An 18,832-nucleotide genomic window follows, 5' to 3' on the forward strand; every position below is an offset into this window, starting at 1 on the left:
TCTACAGAGTGAGTTCCAGCACAGCCAGGGCTACACAGAGAAACCCTGTCTTGAAAAACCAAACCAAACCAAACCAAACAAACAAACAAACAAACAAAAGAGCCAAGAGGGCCACATCCTCTGTAGGAATAGAGTTCTCCACCCAACCTGGGTTCCTCACTAGTCATCCCTGTGACACAGATAAAGATGCCACATATTTCATGTTCCATCTGTGGACAGAAGAGCTAGATCGGCCTGAAGAACATTTGGCAGTTCCTAGCTGAGAAAATGACACAGGAATTGGAGTTGGACTTTCTCTGGGCACCCAGCACTTATAGGCTGCAGGCTTTGTCAAATAGTTTCGTCTCTCTGTTCCTTAATTTCTCCACCTGGGAAGTGGAGAAGATGACTTACAATCAAGGCAGGGCAGGGTAGTTATCTGGAAGCGTTTCAGGAGAATAGAAAGCTGTCCCTTTTTGAATATGAAGAGTTGGGATTAACTCGAAAATAAAAGTTAACATCATTTTTTTCCGTTAGGATAACATGACCATCTTCCTTCTGCCTTGGACGAGGGCACTGGCCCTTTGATTTTGATGGGCTGAGAAAGGCGTTCCTCACGCAGTCTTTCCAGAACTGGGACGCCTGAGTATGCCTGAATACAGACTGTAGATTCTAGATTTTTAAATAGGGAAAGGAAGAGGAGACCCACCTCCTCGCCCATGATCGACTCGGGCATGCTGGGACTTGCAGGCTGGCTGGCTGGCTGTCCTGTGACGCCAGGGCCGCTGGGAAATGTAGTCCCTGATCTGCCCTGGGACGGCGGTGTCCTGCAGGCCCACCGGTGACAGCTCAGGAGGTAGGCTGCAATGACAAGGGTCTGAAATAAGTGCAGAGTGGGAGGGAGCTTGCAAGCTGGTTGCTGGGGCCCCTGTCCTGTGGGTGCCAGAATGGACACTCCTAACCTGCTGCTGATGCAACGGGGCCTGTTGGGTGGGGTGAGGGGCAAGGAGCAACGGGACAATTACATGCTCCAAGGAAAGAGCAACCGGGCTGGATGAGTTCTCCAGTATAAGATCCTCCTAGCTGAGACTAAGGCAAAGTCTGTCTCCCTATCCCTATTTGGACACACCACCAACCTTTCCCAGAGAAGAGCCAGATGGACCACAACTGCTCCCTGAAGAGGGCATCAGAGCTGTACCCAAAATCAAGGAGACCAGCGAGCATACTGAACTCCACTGGGAACATCTGGGGCAACATCTAGCAAGGGGCAAAGGGGTGGAAACCCATTTTCTGGAAACGTTGAGAGGCCCGTTGTAGGAAAGACAGGGAAGGACAGAAGGAGAAGCTAGATGACCAGGCTCTCTCTTTTCCCTCCACAAAGGCCCCTTCTTCCATCTCCAACGCCCCCCCCCCGAAAAAGCTCTAATACGGCATGGGAGGTTCCCACCTGCCCTACCCCAGGGTTTGACAGTTCAGCATGGACCAGTCTGTGGCAATCCAGGAGACCCTGGTTGAGGGAGAATACTGCGTCATCATATCCTTCCCAGTTGTGGGTTGCCTTCCAGACCGTGCCTGCTTTAGCCTTGGGAGGTGGGATGGAGGGTGTGGAAAAAATTTCTCCCTAAGCCATATGGGAAAAGGTAAACCAATATTTACCAAGTATTCACTTGGCTCTGGTCTCTCTACCAGGTGCTTTAAATATGTAGCTATCTTCTCAACTAGCTGTGGAGTTGGGGACTATTATACCCATTTTGCGAATGAGGAAAGCTCAGAGAGGTGAAGTCCTCGTTTGCCAGTGGGAGGGGGAAAAGCAGCTTGGTGGAGTGGGCCGGATGGGGAGGTTCCTTCTTGGCTTTCAGTTTCCCTTCACTCTGAGCAGCAGGCAGTCCAAGGTGTGCTGTGTAAGGGAGACAGCAGGCAGAGCCGCCTGCTCGGGCTGGTGCGATACAGGCTGGGAAATGACGTCCAGGAGCATGCGTAAGTAGGGCTCAAACTGCCTGTGTGGGCCATGGGTTGTTCTTCAGTATCTTCCAACTCGACTTCAGTCATTCCATCTGAGTCTCCTGGACTAATTAACACAATGACAGTGTTCTTGGAACATCGTGTTCTATGCCTTTTATAATCAGCAAGATGTGATATGGAAGCTTTTAGAGAAGAGGCAGTTATCGAACTTGGCCAGAGTTTGACCTTGTGTGAGTGCCTGAGTTTAAATCCAGATGCTGTGATCCTATGCAAATTGTTCTTCATAGCTCCGTTGACCCCGAGTAAAGTTCAGAGGGTTGAACTGGGAATGAGCACTTGCACCAGAAAGCTGAGGCAGGACTTCACAAATCCCAGACCATCCTGGGCTACATAGTGAGTTCTAAGCCGGCTTAGGCTAACAGAATGAGACCCTACCTCAAAACGAGAAGGGATGGGGTTGAAGAGATGGTTGGAATGTGTACCGCTCTTGCAGATGACCTGAATTTGGTTCCCACACCCACCTCCAGTGGCTCACAACCCCTATGACTCCAATTTCAAGAGATCTGAACCCTCTTTGGGCACGTACACACACACACACACACACACATGTATGTATATATATATATATATATATATATATATATATATATAGAGAGAGAGAGAGAGAGAGAGAGAGAGAGAGAAAGCTAGAGTTTGGATCCCTAGAACCCATGTAAAAACGTGTAAAAAGCAGAGGTGTGGAGAGATGGCTAGCTAAGTGGTTAGAGACACTGGTTTTTGTAGAGTACCTAAATTTGGTTCCCAGCATCCACAAAGGATGGCTCACAGTCACCTGTAACTCCAGCTCCAGGAGATCAGATGGTCTCTTCTGGTCTCCATGGACATCTGCACACTTGAGACACACACATACATGCATGTACACACACACACACACATACACACACACAATTAAACATAAAGTAAATCTTTAAAGAAGCTAGGGGAGGTAGAGAGACAGGTGGATCCTGAAGCTCATGGGTTAGATAGTCTAGCTGAATCAGTGAGGTTTAGATTTACTGAAAGACTCTCTCAAAACATAAAAGTGTAGGGACTAGAAAGGTGGCTTAGCAGTTAAGAGCACTGTTGCTCTTGTAGAGGACCTGGGTTCGATTCCCTAGCATGTAAGCATGGTGACTTACAGGCATCAATAGCTCCAGTTCCAGGGTCTCTGACAGCCTCTTCTGACCTCTTCCAAAGCCAGTAGACACAGAGATGGTACACATACACACATGGAGGCAAAATATTCATATACATAAAATATAATAAATAGGGGCTGGGCAGTGGTGGTGCACACCTTTAATCCCAGCACTTGGGAGGCAGAGGCAGGCGGATTTCTGAGTTCGAGGCCAGCCTGGTCTACAGAGTGAGTTCCAGGACAGCCAAGGCTACACAGAGAAACCCTGTCTTGAAAAAACCAAAAAACCAAAACAAAACAAAAATAATAATAAATAAATAAATCTAAAAAAAAACTTTTTTTTCAAGGCCACATGTATGACCACACATATGGATGAGTGTACACATCCACAGTACAAGCACATATGCCACACACAAGAGCAAGATTAATGGCTGGCAGTGGTGGCACAGGCTTTTAGTGCCAGCACTTGGGAGGCAAGAGTGCAAGCAGATCTCTGAATCTGAGGCCAGCGTGGTCTACATAATGAGTTTCTTTCTTTTCTCTCTTTCTTTCTTTTTAAGATTTATTTATTTATTTTTATGTAAGTACACTGTAGCTGTCTTCAGACATACCAGAAGAGGGCGTCAGATCTCCCTTACGGATGGTTGTGGTTGCTGGGATTTGAACTCAGGACCTTCAGAAGAGCAGACAGTGCTCTTAACCACTGAGCCAATCTCTCCAGCATAATGAGTTTCAAGACAGCCAGAGCTATGTAGAGATACTCTGCCTTGGAAACAAAAATAAAGTGCTTATTAGATGTTGCCTGGTGACTGTGTGTGTTTCACAGGAGCAGAGGGAGTAAATAACACCTGCAAAGGTCTTGAAGCGTAAGTGAACCTTGGGGTCTCAGAGCCAGGAGGAAGGAGTAATCTGCCACTGTAATTTGTGAGATGGAGAAACTGATGTACAGGACCATGAAGGGACTGTGTAAGGACACACTCCCTGTCACTCACATGATAGATAGCACCAAATTGGTTTCTCTCCCGTGAGGAGTTATACTTTGATGATATCATCCATAAATTACAGCCTCCCTGGACACGGTGGATGGAAAGGGCCTGAGCCATGCGTATGGCTAGGGCACTGCCAGCCAAGCACCAGGGACCCACAGATGACCATAAACACTCTAAGCTGTGCCTTCTACTCATTTCTGCCCTTAGTCTCTTCCTGTATACACACCGGAGGATGGCTATCACAGGAGACGATGTATCTCTGGACCAGATAGTGCCACTCTCAAAAGATTTCATGCTGGAAGAAGGTGAGAGTTGGGCTGGGTGGTATGCTCTCCTCTAGGTGCCCCCAACTCATCTCTGCCCTCACTGTAGGGAAGGTGGTGGCAATGGAGGACGATGTGGGCGGGACAGGGATGTTCAGTTGCTAAAGATGTTCTCATTTCCCTCTCTCAGTGTCCCTGGATGGTGAACTCTACATCCTTGGTGAGTAGTCCTTTCAATCGAGGTCTCTGTTGGGTCAACAGAACAGGATCCAAAGACAGAAAGATGAATGAGAACATGCCTGGGTGGGTGTGATGCTAGGTTCCTGAAATCCTAGCATATGGGAGGCTGAGGCAGGGGGATACATTGAGTTTGAGGTAGTAGGAGAGCTACATAGTGAGTTCTAGGCCAACTGTAGACTGACAACAAACCAAAAAAGAAAACTCTTGGGTTGATGGAACGGCTTAGTGAAGAAAGGTGCTTGCTGTCAAGACCAACTTTCTGTGTTCAAGCCCCAGAACCCACTTGGTAGAATGAAAGATCCAGCTTCTGGAATTTTATTCTAGAGAAAACTTTCCTGGTGTCCATACTATAGTGAATAAGACCCTGAAGAGTCAGATGCCGTTTCCTCTGCCAGCTGTTTTTCATCAATTACCCCTTGTCAGTACAGTTAAGTCCTCCAGGTGGGCTCCATCATCACCTCAGACACCTCAGGTTGTCACTCTCCTCTTCCTCCTCCTCCTCCCCCCTCTTTCCCCCTCCCCCTTCCTTCTTCCTCTTCCTCTTCCTCCTCTTCTTCATTTTGTGTTTTCCGACACAAGGTTTCTTCATGTAGCCCTGGCTGTCCTGGAACTCACTCTATAGACCAGGCTAGCCTCGAATTCCTCTGCCTCTGAATGCTGGCATTAAAGGCATGTGCCGCCACCACCCAGCCAGTTCTCTCTTCTTAAAAAAAATTACCACATGCTCTTCTTCTCATCTTCTCTCTTTATGTGTATGACTTTTCTCTTTCTCTCCCACCTCTCCCCCTTTCCCCATGGTGATTCCCCTGGCCTCAGTCCTTTGGGCCACTGAACCTGCCCACCTGAGAGCAGCTTTCCAATAAACCCACCTTTAATATATGTATGTGTGTGTGTGTGTGTGTATGTGTGTGTGTGTGTGTGTGTGTGTGTGTGTGGCGGTCAAAGGACAACTTGTTCAGGTTTGACAGCAAACAGTGGCCCCGGGGTCCCCTGCTCCTGTAAGTGCCACACCTTTCAGCTTGGGCCTTTCCTATGCGCACGCAGTCTTTTCTCCCCATCACGGTGTTCTCAGGCCTGGCTCTAACGTGGACCAGCAGCTAGGCAGGTACTCCAGTGCACTTCTGCATGCTCTTCAACTCACAGGACTGCAGCACCTGCCTTTGCCAGCTGCGTCTGGTACAGCGGTGATGGGGCTGATTGATTTTCATCTCTACAACACGGGCCGCTGCTCATTTGGATGAGGGGGCACACAGACCTCCTTTGCTGTCTCGTTAGCTTGGGGCCGGAGCATTGGGAGCCTAGGCTTTATTTCTTTTTTAATTTATTTTTAAAAGATTCATATTACATCTCAATCGCAGACCCCTCCCCCCCCAAACGTAGGAGTGTGCTGCTGTATTACATCTACATGCCGTCAGATCCCTTTATAGATGGTAATGAGCCACCATGTGGGTGCTGGGAACTGAACTCAGGACTTCAGTAAGAGTAGCCAGTGTTCTTAATCACTGAGCCATTTCACTAGCCCAAGCCTAGGCTTTCTGATTTGCCATTTTGAAGATTCTTTTTTTTTAATGTTATTTTCTTTTTTTCAAGACTTATTTACAGCTGGGCAGTGGTGGCACATACCTTTAATCCCAGCACATGGGAGGCAGAGGCAGGTGGATTTCTGAGTTTGAGGCCAGCCTGGTCTACAGAGTGAGTTCCAGGACAGCCAGGGCTATACAGAGAAATCTTGTCTCAAAAAAAAAAAAAAAAAAAAGACTTACTTACTTATTATATATGCAGTATTCTGCCTACATATATGCCTACATGCCAGAAGAGGACATCAGATCTCATTATAGATGGTTATGAGCCACCATGTGGGTACTGGGAATTGAACTTAGGACCTTTGATAGGACCAAAGAGATATCTTACCTATCTCTCCAGCTCCCTTTTAAAGGGGTTTTTCAAGACAGGGTTTCTCTGGGTAGGCCTGGCTGTCCTAGAACTTGCTCTGTAGACCAGGCTGGCTTTGAACTTACAGAGATGTGCCTGCCTCTGCCTCCTGAGTGCTGGGACTAAAGGTGTGCCCCACCACCGCCAGGCAGAGTCCGTTCTTTTTTTTTTTTTTTTTTTTTTTTTTAACTTATGTGCATTGGTGTTTTGCCTTCTGTATGTGAGGGTGTTGGATCCTCTGGCACTGGGGTTACAGACAGTTATGAGCTGCCATGTGGGTGCTGGGAATTGAACTCTGGTCCTCTGGAAGAGTTAAGTACTCTTAACCACTGAGTCAGCTCTCTAGCCCCCAGAGTCCACTCTTAATACATTTCAGTATTTAGCTCCTGGTGACCATATTTCTCACATTTCTCTCTACAGGCTCTGATGTAACCGTACAACTGAACACAGCTGAACTCAGGCTTGTATTCCAGCTACCCTTTGGTTCACACACCAGAACATTCCTCCAGGAAGTTGCCAGAGCCTGTCCAGGTAGGTAAGAGCCAGGTTTCCTGGACAGGCTGTGCTGTGTTGGCTGGGGGCACTGCCCTACCCTCTTGGTAGTGATAGTTGACTTTCCAACCCCACTGGGATCATATAACACAGTTTCTGCACCATCTCAAGGCTGCTGGCATGGAGTCACTGTGCCTGGGCTGCCAGCCAGCTACTGTGTTTGCTTTTCCTTTTTGAGATGAGGATTTTGCTTCCAATTCCTGATCCTTCTGCCCAAGCCTCCCTTGGAGTGCTGAGGTTAGAAGCTTGTGTACCACACCTGGCTAGCATTTGGTTTTCTGTTTCCGTTTTGTTAGTTTGTTTGGCTTTTTCGAGACAGGGTTTCTTTCTGTGTAGCCCTGGCTGTCCTGGAATTCACTCTGTAGACCAGGCTGGCCTCGAACTCAGAAATCTGCCTGCCTCTGCTTCCCAAGTGCTAGGATTAAAGGCGTGTGCCACCACTGCCCAGCTTTCTAAACCTGAATGTTAACTGGGCTATGACTCTGAGGATTTGGGGCTTTCTTCCAAGTTAGCTGAGGGGTCCAAATTCTCTAGTACCCATAGCTACAACCAAGAGAAGTCTGTCAAATGTATTCTGCTCAAACCCTGCTCTGTTCCCCATTGCAGTTGGAAAAAAAAAACCAAAACAAAACAGTCTTGCTTTGGCCCAGCAAAAAGAAGTTGGTGCTATTTGACAAAATTTGTTTAGATGAGAGATCAGCCAGGCAAGCAGAGGAGAGGTTGTCTACAGAGCAGAGCCTAGTGACAGAGGATGCAAATTCATGCTGCCAGGTGCTGGGCTCAGGTGCTCCTGAGACATGGATATGGAGGAATCCTTTTAAAGCTAATGTCTGATCTCTGCAGGAATGTATGAGAGTTTGTCTCCTATGACAACTGCCGATGGGGCCTAACTTCCAGCTCCAAGCATTTCACTAGGTGTGCCAGGAGGGTGACTGGCTTTGGAGGCAAGTTGGCTTTGGGGTAAAAGGAAATCAGGATAAGGATTAATGGAGCCTTGGATGGGTTTAAGTGCTATTCTATAAATAGTTAATAATAAATTAATGAATAAATAAGTAAATAAACAAAATGTAAAATAATAATGATAATTTGTGCTTGTTAGTAGTGGTTGCAGGCAAGGGTAATAATGATGATGATAATGATGATGATGATGATGATGATGATGATGATGATGATTATTTAGGTTGGACATCCCTAACATCAAAATATCAAACTGGAAATCCTCCAAAATCCAAACTTTTTTTTTTTTTTTGAGACAGTGTTTCTCTGCATATCCTTGACTGTCCTGGAACTTGCTCTGCAGACCAGGTTGGCTTCAAACTCAGAGATTCACCTGCCACTGTTTCCTGAGTGGTGGGTTTAAAGGCATGTGCCACCATGGCCTAGCATATCTAAAGTTTATCATTGATGTATGCTTTAGATTACTTCTCTCTTCTTTTTCTTCTTGTCCTTCTCCCTCTTCTTCTTCTTTTTCTTCTTCTTCTCCTTTTCCTCTTCCTCCCCCTCCTCCTCTTCCTTCTCTTCCTCCTCCTTATCCTTCTCCTCCTCCTCCTTCTTCTTCCTCTGCACTCTCTCTCTTTCTCTCTCTCCCTCCCTCCCTCCCCCTCTCTCTCTTTTGGTATTTTTGAGACAGGGTCTCAGTACACATAGGTCTGGGTGTCTTGAAATTTAGTATGTGGACCAGGCTGGCCTTGAACTCACAGAGAATCTGACTTCCAAGTGCTGGGATTAAAGGTGTTCAGCACCATATCAAGCTAGACTCTTTTCTAAGACCATTAATTCTTGCCATATCTTACAATTCTGGCATTATCAGTGTCTCTTTCCATAGATAAAGGAACTCAGGCTTATCGAGGGCAAGGGCCCTGCCTGCCTGTATGGCTAGCAAGCTGGCAAGTCGGGTTCCTCCTAGGTGTGACCAGGATTGCCTGGATGTCCTCTGGATCCTGAGGCTTTGCTCAAGAGCTTCCTTGGCCTGTGCCTTTTTTTCTCGTGTAAACAGCTCAGAGAAAGCTTCCTGGAGGAGGTGACATTGAAGTTCAGACTATAAGGAAGAACAAGCACCTCCCTCACCCCCCAAGTCAGGCAAGGGAGGAGAAAAGGCATTGGGCATCCAAGAGCAGTAGTGGGCGCTACTCAGCTTGGACGGATGTGGAGAGTGGTGCCAGAGACGCTAGCAAAGGGCAGCTCAGGAAGAGTAACAAAGTCCACAGACGCTTGGACTCTGCCCTGTAGCTTGTGGAGAGGCCTTCAAAGAGTTTCCAAATGTTTCCAGTAAGATTTGAAAGTTTGACACATTCCACTGGTGACACGCATGCATGGAAGGCAGTGAGAGCCTAGAGCAGGGACAGCAGAAAAAAATAAGAAGGCAGGTGCCACCATGGTTCAGACATAAAGCATAAGGCTTAGGGGGCTGGAGAGGTGGCTCTGCTCTTAAGAGCACTAGCTGAGGTCCTGGGTTCAATTCCCACCATCCACGCTACAGCTTATAACTACCTGTAACTCCAGTTCTAGGAGACCTGACACCCTCTTTTGGCCTCCTTGTATACTAGCATACGAGAGGTGTAAATGTATATAGATTCTGGCAAAACATTCAGTTCCATAAAATAAACTTTTTTTTTTTTTTAATGAGGCTTAGACCAGGGATGTGGTCATAGGATTTGGGAAGATGGGATAGATAGAAAATAAGGAGACCATTTAGATGAGACCCAGTACCACGGTGGCCATGAGTTTGCGCTGTGTTGTCAACTTCATCCTAACTGATTAGAAGACTGTCTGTACATACTAGACATGAAATGAATATTTGCTGAGTGGTTGAGCAGAGTAAGGTGTTGTTATCTGTGGTCAGGGTCCAGGCTGACTGTTCCAGGTTCTTCCTCTCTTATCCAAAGAATTGAAAAGGAGGACCAAAAAAAAAAAAAAAAAAAAAAAAAAAAAAAAAAAAGAAAAAGAAAAAGAAAAGAAAAGAAAAAAAAAGTCATGCAGTGGTGGCACGTGCCTTTAATCCCAGCACTTGGGAGGCAGGGGCAGGCGGATTTCTGAGTTCAAGGCCAGCCTGGAGTGAGTTCCAGGACAGCCAGGGCTACACAGAGAAACCCTGTCTCGAAAAAACCAAAAAAAAAAAAAAAAAAAAAAAAAAAAAAAAGGAAAAGAAGGGTTCACACAGATTTGCAAAAGAAGCAAGCTAAAGTGAATGGAGCAAAGGCATAGTGTCAGTCATAGAGGGAGACACTGTCAATTGACTCAAGGGTCCCAGCGTTAGAGGGAGACACTGTCGATTGACTCAAGGGTCCCAGCGTTAGAGGGAGACACTGTTGACTGACTCAAGGGTCCCAGCGTTAGAGGGAGACACTGTCGACTGACTCAAGGGTCCCAGTGTTAGAGAGAGACACTGTCGACTGACTCAAGGGTCCCAGCGTTAGAAGGGATTTGTTACTCTTAAGGGGTCTAGTGCTGATTGGTAGATGAAGTCATATATTCATTTTTCTTTTGTGTGTTCCCCTTCCCATAATACATCTGATTTTAATCATATGCCTTCCCAATTATGCATAGGCATTGGGAATAGGTAGGTAAATAGAGAAATTTTCCCTAAAATATTACCAGAGGACACAATTTTGCCTGACTTCCCATTTATCCAAACTAGTTCAGGCCAGTTCAGCTATTCTATTCTTCAAAAATAGATTCTTTGGGAATAGATTGAATAGAAAACTGTCTAAATTTGATTGAGATCAGAGGTAGGGAAACTAACACTATTGTTCAGAGATGGGTGTATGTGTATCCCATAGAGATAGGAGGTTGAGGTGGTTCTGAAGTTGCTGGGTGCATTGTTCAGAGAGGTGCGTGTGTGCATGGTATGTGCAAATGAAGGACTTAGGCAGCCAAAGGAATTATTTCAAGAGGTGTGTGTGTGTGTGTGAGAGAGAGAGGGGGGGGGCAGGGGAGGAGAGAGAAAGGGAGAGAGAGACAGGGGAGGAGAGAGAGAAAGGGAGAGAGAAAAAGAGAGAGAGAGAGAGAAAGAGAGAGAGAGAGAGAGAGAGAGAGAGGATTAAGAATGTCCTTTTAGTGTCTGTCTTGTAGACTTCTCACCCGCTCTTTCCTTGGGGAGTTCCACACCCTGTCTGAGGTAGCCAGCAGGGAAGTTCTGTACCAACCCTTATTGCTCTGTCAGGACAGGACTTTCCTAGGAAGGAACCTGGGTGACAGGGACAGATCCTTGAATACCCACCAGCTAACACTTGCACTTTACATATGAAGAGATTAGGGTCCAGGCTGAGGCTCCAGGTGAAGGCCGTCCTCCTTAATCCTGCCTGGGTGAAGTCCTGCCTCAGTCAAGAAGTGACAGGCAAGGAAAGGAAGAAGTTCCCTTCAACCTGAAAACCTACTGTAAGCTAGGACATTCGCCTGGCTATCTAGATGATGCAAAGCAAACCAGGGTTACCTTCTTTCATTTCTGGAACAATAATAGTAAGGAGTAGATTTCCTGTTGTATTGATGAGCAAGCTTCTCACCTGAGTTTTAGGACAAACCTCAGCTCTAGGAACCCCAATAGTCTAGTCTTTCCCATTGGCCTCAATTCTGCAATTAAAAAGACTAGTAATGGCAAGGTACTGTGGCACAAACCTTTAATCCCAGTACTCAGGAGACAGGGGCAGGTGAACCTCTGTGTATCCAGGTGTACACCACCATTTCCCAGTTTAAAAATACTTTTTTTTTTTTTTAAAGGAGAGGGGCTTTTAAGTGTCTTGTATAAGATGACATAGCAAATGTAAGAAACTTACCCCGAGACCATTCATGAGTTGAAGTCACAAGATGGGTTTTTGACACTAAGACCCAGAGAAATGCCACAATTTTACTTGAGACCCAAGCTCTGCCACTTTCTGTGTGTGCATGTGGATGGCTAGGTCTTTTACTTCTTCAGACTTTAGCTTTCTGATCTGTATGGTAGAAACAGAAAGATAAGCCTGACTTACCTAGCAATCTAAGGGGGTTGTGAGCATCAGATAAGACTGGATATGGGTTAGTAGTAAGTAACATTGAAAATAATTTGAAAACAGTGCCTGGCCATGCCACAACCCAGGACTTGAACTTAGGTCTCCTCAATTGAGCTGCATCTGGTTCATGCAGTTATACAAGCTAAGCAGGCAGGGCAGGAAGGGTTTAGCAAGAAGGGTTAATGCTACGGTTTGAGAGTCAGGACTGGGTTTGAGTCAGAAGCAGAGGTCACTCAGGAACTTCTGGAGGGGAGGGGTGCTCATTGGGTTAGGAGTACAGGAAGGTTGTCTTTTTTTTTTTTTTTTTTTTTTTTTTTTTTGTGGACAAGGTTTCAACATGTTGCTCAGGCTGGCCTAGGATTCACAATCCTCCTTGCTTCCTAAATCCTAAGATTACATGAGTGTAGCCCAGGCTGATCCTAAACTTCTGGTTCCCTCATTTCTACCTCCTGAGTTTTGGGATTTTGGGTGGGTGTCCTCTCCCCAGCCTCCCACAAGTTTTATGTGGTGCTGGGTATCCAACCCATAGCTTGGTGGTGCACACTAGATAAGCACTCCTACCCAGCTTTATCCCAGAGGCTTGTCTTAGTATATTAAATAACATATGAAATATAGCTTATTTCTAGTTTGTCTGTAGTGGCTTGGCAGTTTCAGCTGAAGGATGGGGGAAGTTAAATCTCCCAGTCTCTTCTTTAGTGCTGGCATCTGGTTAAGTCTCCACTTTGTGACCTTGCATTTATCCTTCCTGAACTTAGTTGCCTCCTCTATAAAATTAGGATAATAATTTCCCACCTAATAGAGCTTGTTGGATAATGAAGCAGTCCTGCTTTGGCAGAGCAGCACTTTCGTCTTCACTTCTGCTAATTGCATTTGGATTTTCAGATCCAAGCTGAGCAGAAGCGAAGCGGGATTGGGAGAGTCTCCCCACATACAGTCTTACAGAAGTTTAGTTGGCTTTTCAAACCCGTAGCTCAGTCCGTGCTCCATTGTCCCTGACACAGGTTTCAACCCTGAGACGCGGGATCCCGAGTTCCTGTGGCTGTCCAGACACAGGTGCGCGGAGCCCGATGCCGAGTCGCCCAAACCGCGCGAGTGGAATTCGGACCCGGGTACCCGGAGTGGCTTCGCGCCCATTGGAGGAGGCAGGTATCAGTCTCGGAAAGCACAGCGAGGATTGGATGATGCCTTGCCTCAGGGGCCCAGGCTACCTTCTGCTTTGGGGCGGAGCCACTGAGGAGCCGGAATTTCTATTGGCAGAGGAGGTGCATGAGGGCGGGCTTGTGCGAGGACGGAACGCGCGCGGCGGGCGGCGGGATGAAGCGCTTGAGGAAGCAGACTGGGAAATGTCGGCAGGCGGCGGCTCTCGGGAGCGCGACTGTGCAGGTCGGGCGGTCGCTGCGGAGCGGGGCTGCGGTGTTGGGCTTCCGGGAGGACTGGCGGGGTCCGCAGATGGCTGCGTGGGGGCGAAGGTCAAGGTCTTGGCCATCGGAGAGGCGGGGATGCTGCGGCTCAAGTTCTGCTGGGAAGTTACTTTCCGCCAGGCGTGAGAGCAGCAGGCCAGTGGCCAGCGGGCACCCGGGAATCCTAAGGCAGAGGGGTTAAGGAAGCCCCGTTGGTGGCCCGGTGTGTGACCTCGTGCTGCTTGCTTACTCCCCTTGGCGTTTCGCGGCCGAGGTAGTTCCTCAGTCCTGGCCTTTCGAGGGTGGTGTGTGTCTGTGGGGCTGTGCGCGACTGTGACAGAGTTGTCTTTGGATGAGGCGTGGCGTGCGCTAGCATTTTCTGTGCTCTACAGCCGCTGGGACAGAGTGCACGTAGCCCTGGCTACCGAGAGACTGGAGGCCCTCGGGGATGAGGTGAACAGGTGAACCCAACTGGGTTTTTGCCACTTATCCCTTGGTGGATAATGTGCAACACAAAGGACAAAGTATTGTCCTTTGCAGAGGGAGAGAGAAGCTCGGGGCTGAAATTTGGGTCAGCCCTGTGATTTAGGGCTCCCTGGCGTTTGTTTTTCCCAGGGTGTTGTCCATGAAGCATCAGGCTCCTGAGGGCTTTGGCGCAATCCCTAGTACCCATTTCTGACATTCCTGTCCGTGCTTTGCTAGCGACGGAAGTCCGTCAAGTAGCCTTGTTAAGTATGGGCCAGGACGTTTGCAATTATGAGGCTTGAAAAGTATGAGAAGTTGGGGCGAGGTGATACGTTGGGCAAGAGTTTGTAAAACGAGAAGAAACTAGGCAGCAGAGGACTTCCTCAGCCTTGCCTTCCTCGAAGCTACCACAAGATGCCACCGAAGCCCTTGATGGTATAGATAGTGTGCATATTTCTCGGGCTTATCTCAGAGCTCACTTGCACAGCTGTTGCTTCAGTTTTCATGAGCTTCGGGTTTGTGGGACCAGGACTGGTGAGTGTTCAAGATTAACCTCGTCTCTTGCCCTTTACAAATGCAGTGAAGTAGAGAACAGGCACAGTGGCAGCACCAAGAGGTGGCTTCTGCCTTTTGCCCACAAGCCAGAGCTGGGCTATTGGGAGCTCTTTGGGACTTCTAGTAGAAGGATATAGACCATGAGAAATCAGGGCAGCCAGGTCTGAAAAAGAGTTATCTGCTCCAGGGTGAAATATGTGCACCATCCGCAGAAGCATTCATCTCCCTTCACAAAGGAAAAACTGGCCACGTCCTGGAGAGGAATTACTGTCAAGATTTTGCTTTGACTTTTTAACTCCAAAGATTCAATCCCATCATAATATCCAATAGTGCATGAGATTATGTAACTGCTAAGTTGCCACTGTTGAAACTGGAAAGGATAGTACCAAACCAAGCCTCCATTTCTGTTTGGGTCATCTCTGATTCCAGAATTGCTCTGGCCTCAACAGAGAGTCACTTCTTCTTTAAGAGATGGAAAGAACCCTTTTGAACCACCTCTGGATGCACCAGTAAATCCAGCCCCAGTGGAAACAAGTAGTGGATTTTGATTCTTCCTATGTGTAGACCATCAAAATACCCACTTCCCCAAAACCCCAGGGAACCAACCCAAGGCAAAGTGCTGCTTCTCAGTGCTGTTGGTAGCCAGGTGCGGTAGCAGATGCCTCTAATCCCAGCTGGTGAAAGGTGGAAGCTGCGGATGAGGAGTTTAGAGCCATCCTTTAGGTATACCAGTGAGCACAAGGCCAGTGGCCAGCTGGGCTACACTGTATCTATCATTAAAACAAACAAACAAACACCCCGAGAACAGTGGATTAAAACACAAACAACTGCTCTTCAGAACTTTCATTCTGATGAAGAAAGGTCTGCTAGCTAGTGTATAAATAGAGCTGAGAGGGTACAGGGTCAATCTTGCAACATGATGGTCCTTGAAACAAAAGCATCTTTGAGGTCTGAGTGACTCTGGTGTTCATTCCAATCTTTTGCCTTGTTAAAGGAAGATCTCACTTTAGTGATTTTTTTTTCCCCTAAACTCCTTTCTTTGCTTAGTCTCAGCTGAATTCAAAAGTGCCAAGGTGAGGCTGGGGAGACGTCTCAATGAGTAAAGTGCTCACCTTGCAAATACTAGGACCTGAATTCATATCCCTGGATCCCCAGTAGAGCCAGGTACCATATGGTGGGCATCTATAATCCCAGGGTTCCTGCGGTGAGATGGGAGGTGGAGGCAGGAGAATCTCTGGAAGCCACCTACCTTGCTGTATTCGGGGATGAATAAGGGGTTTTGTCTCAAGGGAGGTGGAAGGTCAGGACTGCATATCCATATGCAGACACATCACACAAAGATTTAATCAAGAGTTCCAGGGTGGGACTGTTAGTAGGAAAGAGAGATGGAGCTAGTTTCTGACTAAGTCTGTGTCTTCAGGTCATAGATGTGTCAGCACTGCGTTTGGGATCACAGTGGTATGGAATCACTCTTGGTTTCTGGAACATTATGGTCTTATTTTGATTTTGTTTCAGACAGTAGCTGTTCTGCTTCGTTACTTTGCTGATTGCTTTGAACTTTGGGATGCTCTTTCTTTCCTTAAAAAGAACAGAGTGTGGCTTGGGAGAAATGCCTCATTATTGCTATCTGGCAGCCTAAGTAAGGGCTCGGTAACTCATACAGCCCCACTGAGGTGCACGCGCGCACGCACTTGGAAGCCAAAGGTCATCTTGGGTATTGTTCCCTAGGAGCCATCCAGCTTGTTTTTTGAGATAGGGTCTCTCATTGGTCTGTGTTTCTGATTAGTCGAGACTGACTAGTTGAATGAATCCCAGAACTCATCCTGTCTCTGCCTCTCCCATCCTGGGATTGCAGGTGAAACCCATTGTTCCTGGCTTTTTACATGCGTACCCAGGGTTGAAGTCAGGCCTTCATGCTTATGCAGCAAACACCTTACTGACTGAGCTCTCTCTCTCTCTAGCCCTGCAACCAAATTCTCACGGAAGTATGTTACAAATATTTTCCCCTGGACCCAGGAAGCAAAGCATTAAACTCTGCCTGGCCTGTGAAAGGAAATGACTACTATTTATATCTCAGGGTAGCATGAAGGCTAACCTACATTAGCAGAGCTGGAGCCAGAGAGAATGTTAGAAAAATAGCCTGTGGGTTGCTTCTCTGCTTCTTTCATCTGCCTTTGTCTGTATTAATAAGTTAAACCTGTGTGACTGACTGATACAGTCTTTCATCGCTGAGAAGATTAATTTGCCTTTTGTTTATCTTAGAGGTAGAAACCCTGCCCATCATGTCCTCGCAGTAGGAAGTTCTTCAGGCTCCTAAGCAAATTAATTTATTCGAGGTCACTTGTTTCTTTGAACAGAACAAAATGATACTCAGTTTCTTCCTTTTGTTGTGTCTGTCTCCATTTTTCCCTTGTCCCATTCAACCTCTTGCTTCTACAACAGGCAAACCTCCTCCTTAATAATTGTTTTCTTACCAAAATAGTTGGTTTGGGAATGTCTTGTCTGGACCCACAGACACTCAATTAGGAGCTTTACGCAGGAATCCTCAAGGCCTGACAGTTAAGGAAGAGGGAAGCATCTTTACTTATTAGAGGAAGAACAGTGTTGGGGCAGAGACTCTGACTCTGTGTGTGTGCATTGTTGTTGTGTTGCCTAAAATACACTGTAACAACAACAACAACAACCCAAACAAAAAAGAAAAAAATTCCAACAAAACCAAAAGTAGCCCAGCGGTGGTGGCTCATGCCTGCAATCCCATCCACCACTTGGGAAGCTACACAGACCCCAGCTCCATAGTATATGTAAGGTCCCAAATCCCCAGCACTAGAAAAAGAGTGGAAGAAATCCTTTCATAATTTTGTAGACTTCACTGATGATCCATCTGTGGACTGAAGTTAGCAAATATTAACAGGAGAGAGACTTTCATTATTGGCATCTTGATAAGGATTAATAAAGTGTGTGTGTCAGTGGCCTGGGTATTTCAAAAATGTAAAATGTGCTTCAACAAGTAACCTGTTTTGATTGTTCTTTTCTTTCTTTTTTTCTTTGTATGCATATGTGGTGTGTTCCCGTGTGGGTGTGCAGATGTCTTTGTCGGCGTGGTGTGCGGAGACTGGAAGAGGGTGTGAGGTGCCTCAATTTCTGCCTCATTTCTTGACACAAGTGCTTTCACTGGACCTGGGGCTTCATTGGTTTTCTGCTAGACTGATGGCTGTTGAGTCCCAACAATCTTCTTGTGCCCCCAGCCCCTTCTCGCCAATGCTGGACTTAAAACGTGCACAGCCATCCTGTCTTTTTATGTGGGTGTGGGAATCTAAACTCAGGTCCTCGTGTTCATCCAGCAGTGCTCTTACCTATCTTACCTACTTACGTACCGTCTCTTCCCCAGCCCCTGACTGTGAAATGGGAGTAAGTTCTTACATCTCTGAAGTGGGAGTAAAAGTTTGCTTCCTGGAAGGAAAGATGCTCACTTCTTTCCTTGGGTGAGACTTTTGCTTGGGAAATGGACGTCGTCTATGCCTACCCACAAGAGCTTAGACTCTGGTGGCCCCCGAAGCCTATCCAGGAGTGGACTCTTCCCACAGAGAGCTGCAGATCCTTTCTGCCTTAGCCTTCCAAATCCTGGACTTACACGTGATGCAGTGTGCTGCTACACTCGGCTAAGTTTTTACCCACTTGTCTCCCTCATCCCCCTTTTGGAAATGGAGCTTCACATAGCCCAGGCTAGGCTTGAGCTCCTGAGGACATGAAGTCCTACCTATGCCTCCCGCCTGGCCTGCTGGGATTACAGAGCTTGCGTTCTGCCTGCTGTCACACTCTCTCCCCCTCACCTCACCTCCTGATTCTGTTCTCTCAGTGCAACCACTAAAAGCCATGGTTGTTTTATCTTATTGTTATGTTTTTTCTTTATCAGACAAAAATCTTGCATGCTAGTTTAGGATTACCCCCTAGCTCATCATGTAGCCCAGGCTGGCTTGAACTCATAGTAAAATCTGTCTCCGGCCCCTGCATGCTGGGCTTGGAGGTCTGTGCTACCATGTCCCATCTCCTGTGGTTAGCCAAGGTTTGCTTCTCTCTCTCACATCTGGTAAGCAAAATTGTTTTTAATTGCAGCATTGCCTCTGTCTACTCACATTACAAAATCTCTATATTTTGAGGGTCTTTCTTTCCTCTTTTTCTTTTTTCTTTTCTTCCTTTCTCTTTTTCTTTTTTATATAGTCCTAGCTGTCTTGCAATTTGCTTTATAGACCAAGCTGGTCCTGAACTCAGATCCGACTGCATCTGCCTGCTGGGATTAAAGGCGTGTGCCATCATTGCCTGGTATTCTTTTTTTTTT

At 46.9% G+C, this 18,832-nt stretch overlaps 1 protein-coding gene across 1 annotated transcript in view; it reads left to right on the top strand.

Moving 5' to 3' along the window:
• Window positions 1–753: 753 nt before the first annotated feature.
• The window catches only part of Inpp5b (inositol polyphosphate-5-phosphatase B), a 66,917-nt gene continuing 48,838 nt past the window's right edge, over window positions 754–18,832 (top strand). Inside the window, 8 exon segments of the mRNA XM_031378598.1 lie at window positions 754–835; window positions 1,361–1,513; window positions 1,862–1,956; window positions 4,312–4,409; window positions 4,558–4,587; window positions 6,960–7,070; window positions 13,078–13,268; window positions 13,270–13,459. Coding sequence (XP_031234458.1) covers window positions 1,457–1,513; window positions 1,862–1,956; window positions 4,312–4,409; window positions 4,558–4,587; window positions 6,960–7,070; window positions 13,078–13,268; window positions 13,270–13,459 — 772 coding nt within the window. The 5' untranslated portion in view covers window positions 754–835; window positions 1,361–1,456.

The sequence above is a fragment of the Mastomys coucha genome, unplaced genomic scaffold (genome assembly GCF_008632895.1).
Source record: "Mastomys coucha isolate ucsf_1 unplaced genomic scaffold, UCSF_Mcou_1 pScaffold18, whole genome shotgun sequence".
NCBI lineage: Eukaryota > Metazoa > Chordata > Mammalia > Rodentia > Muridae > Mastomys > Mastomys coucha.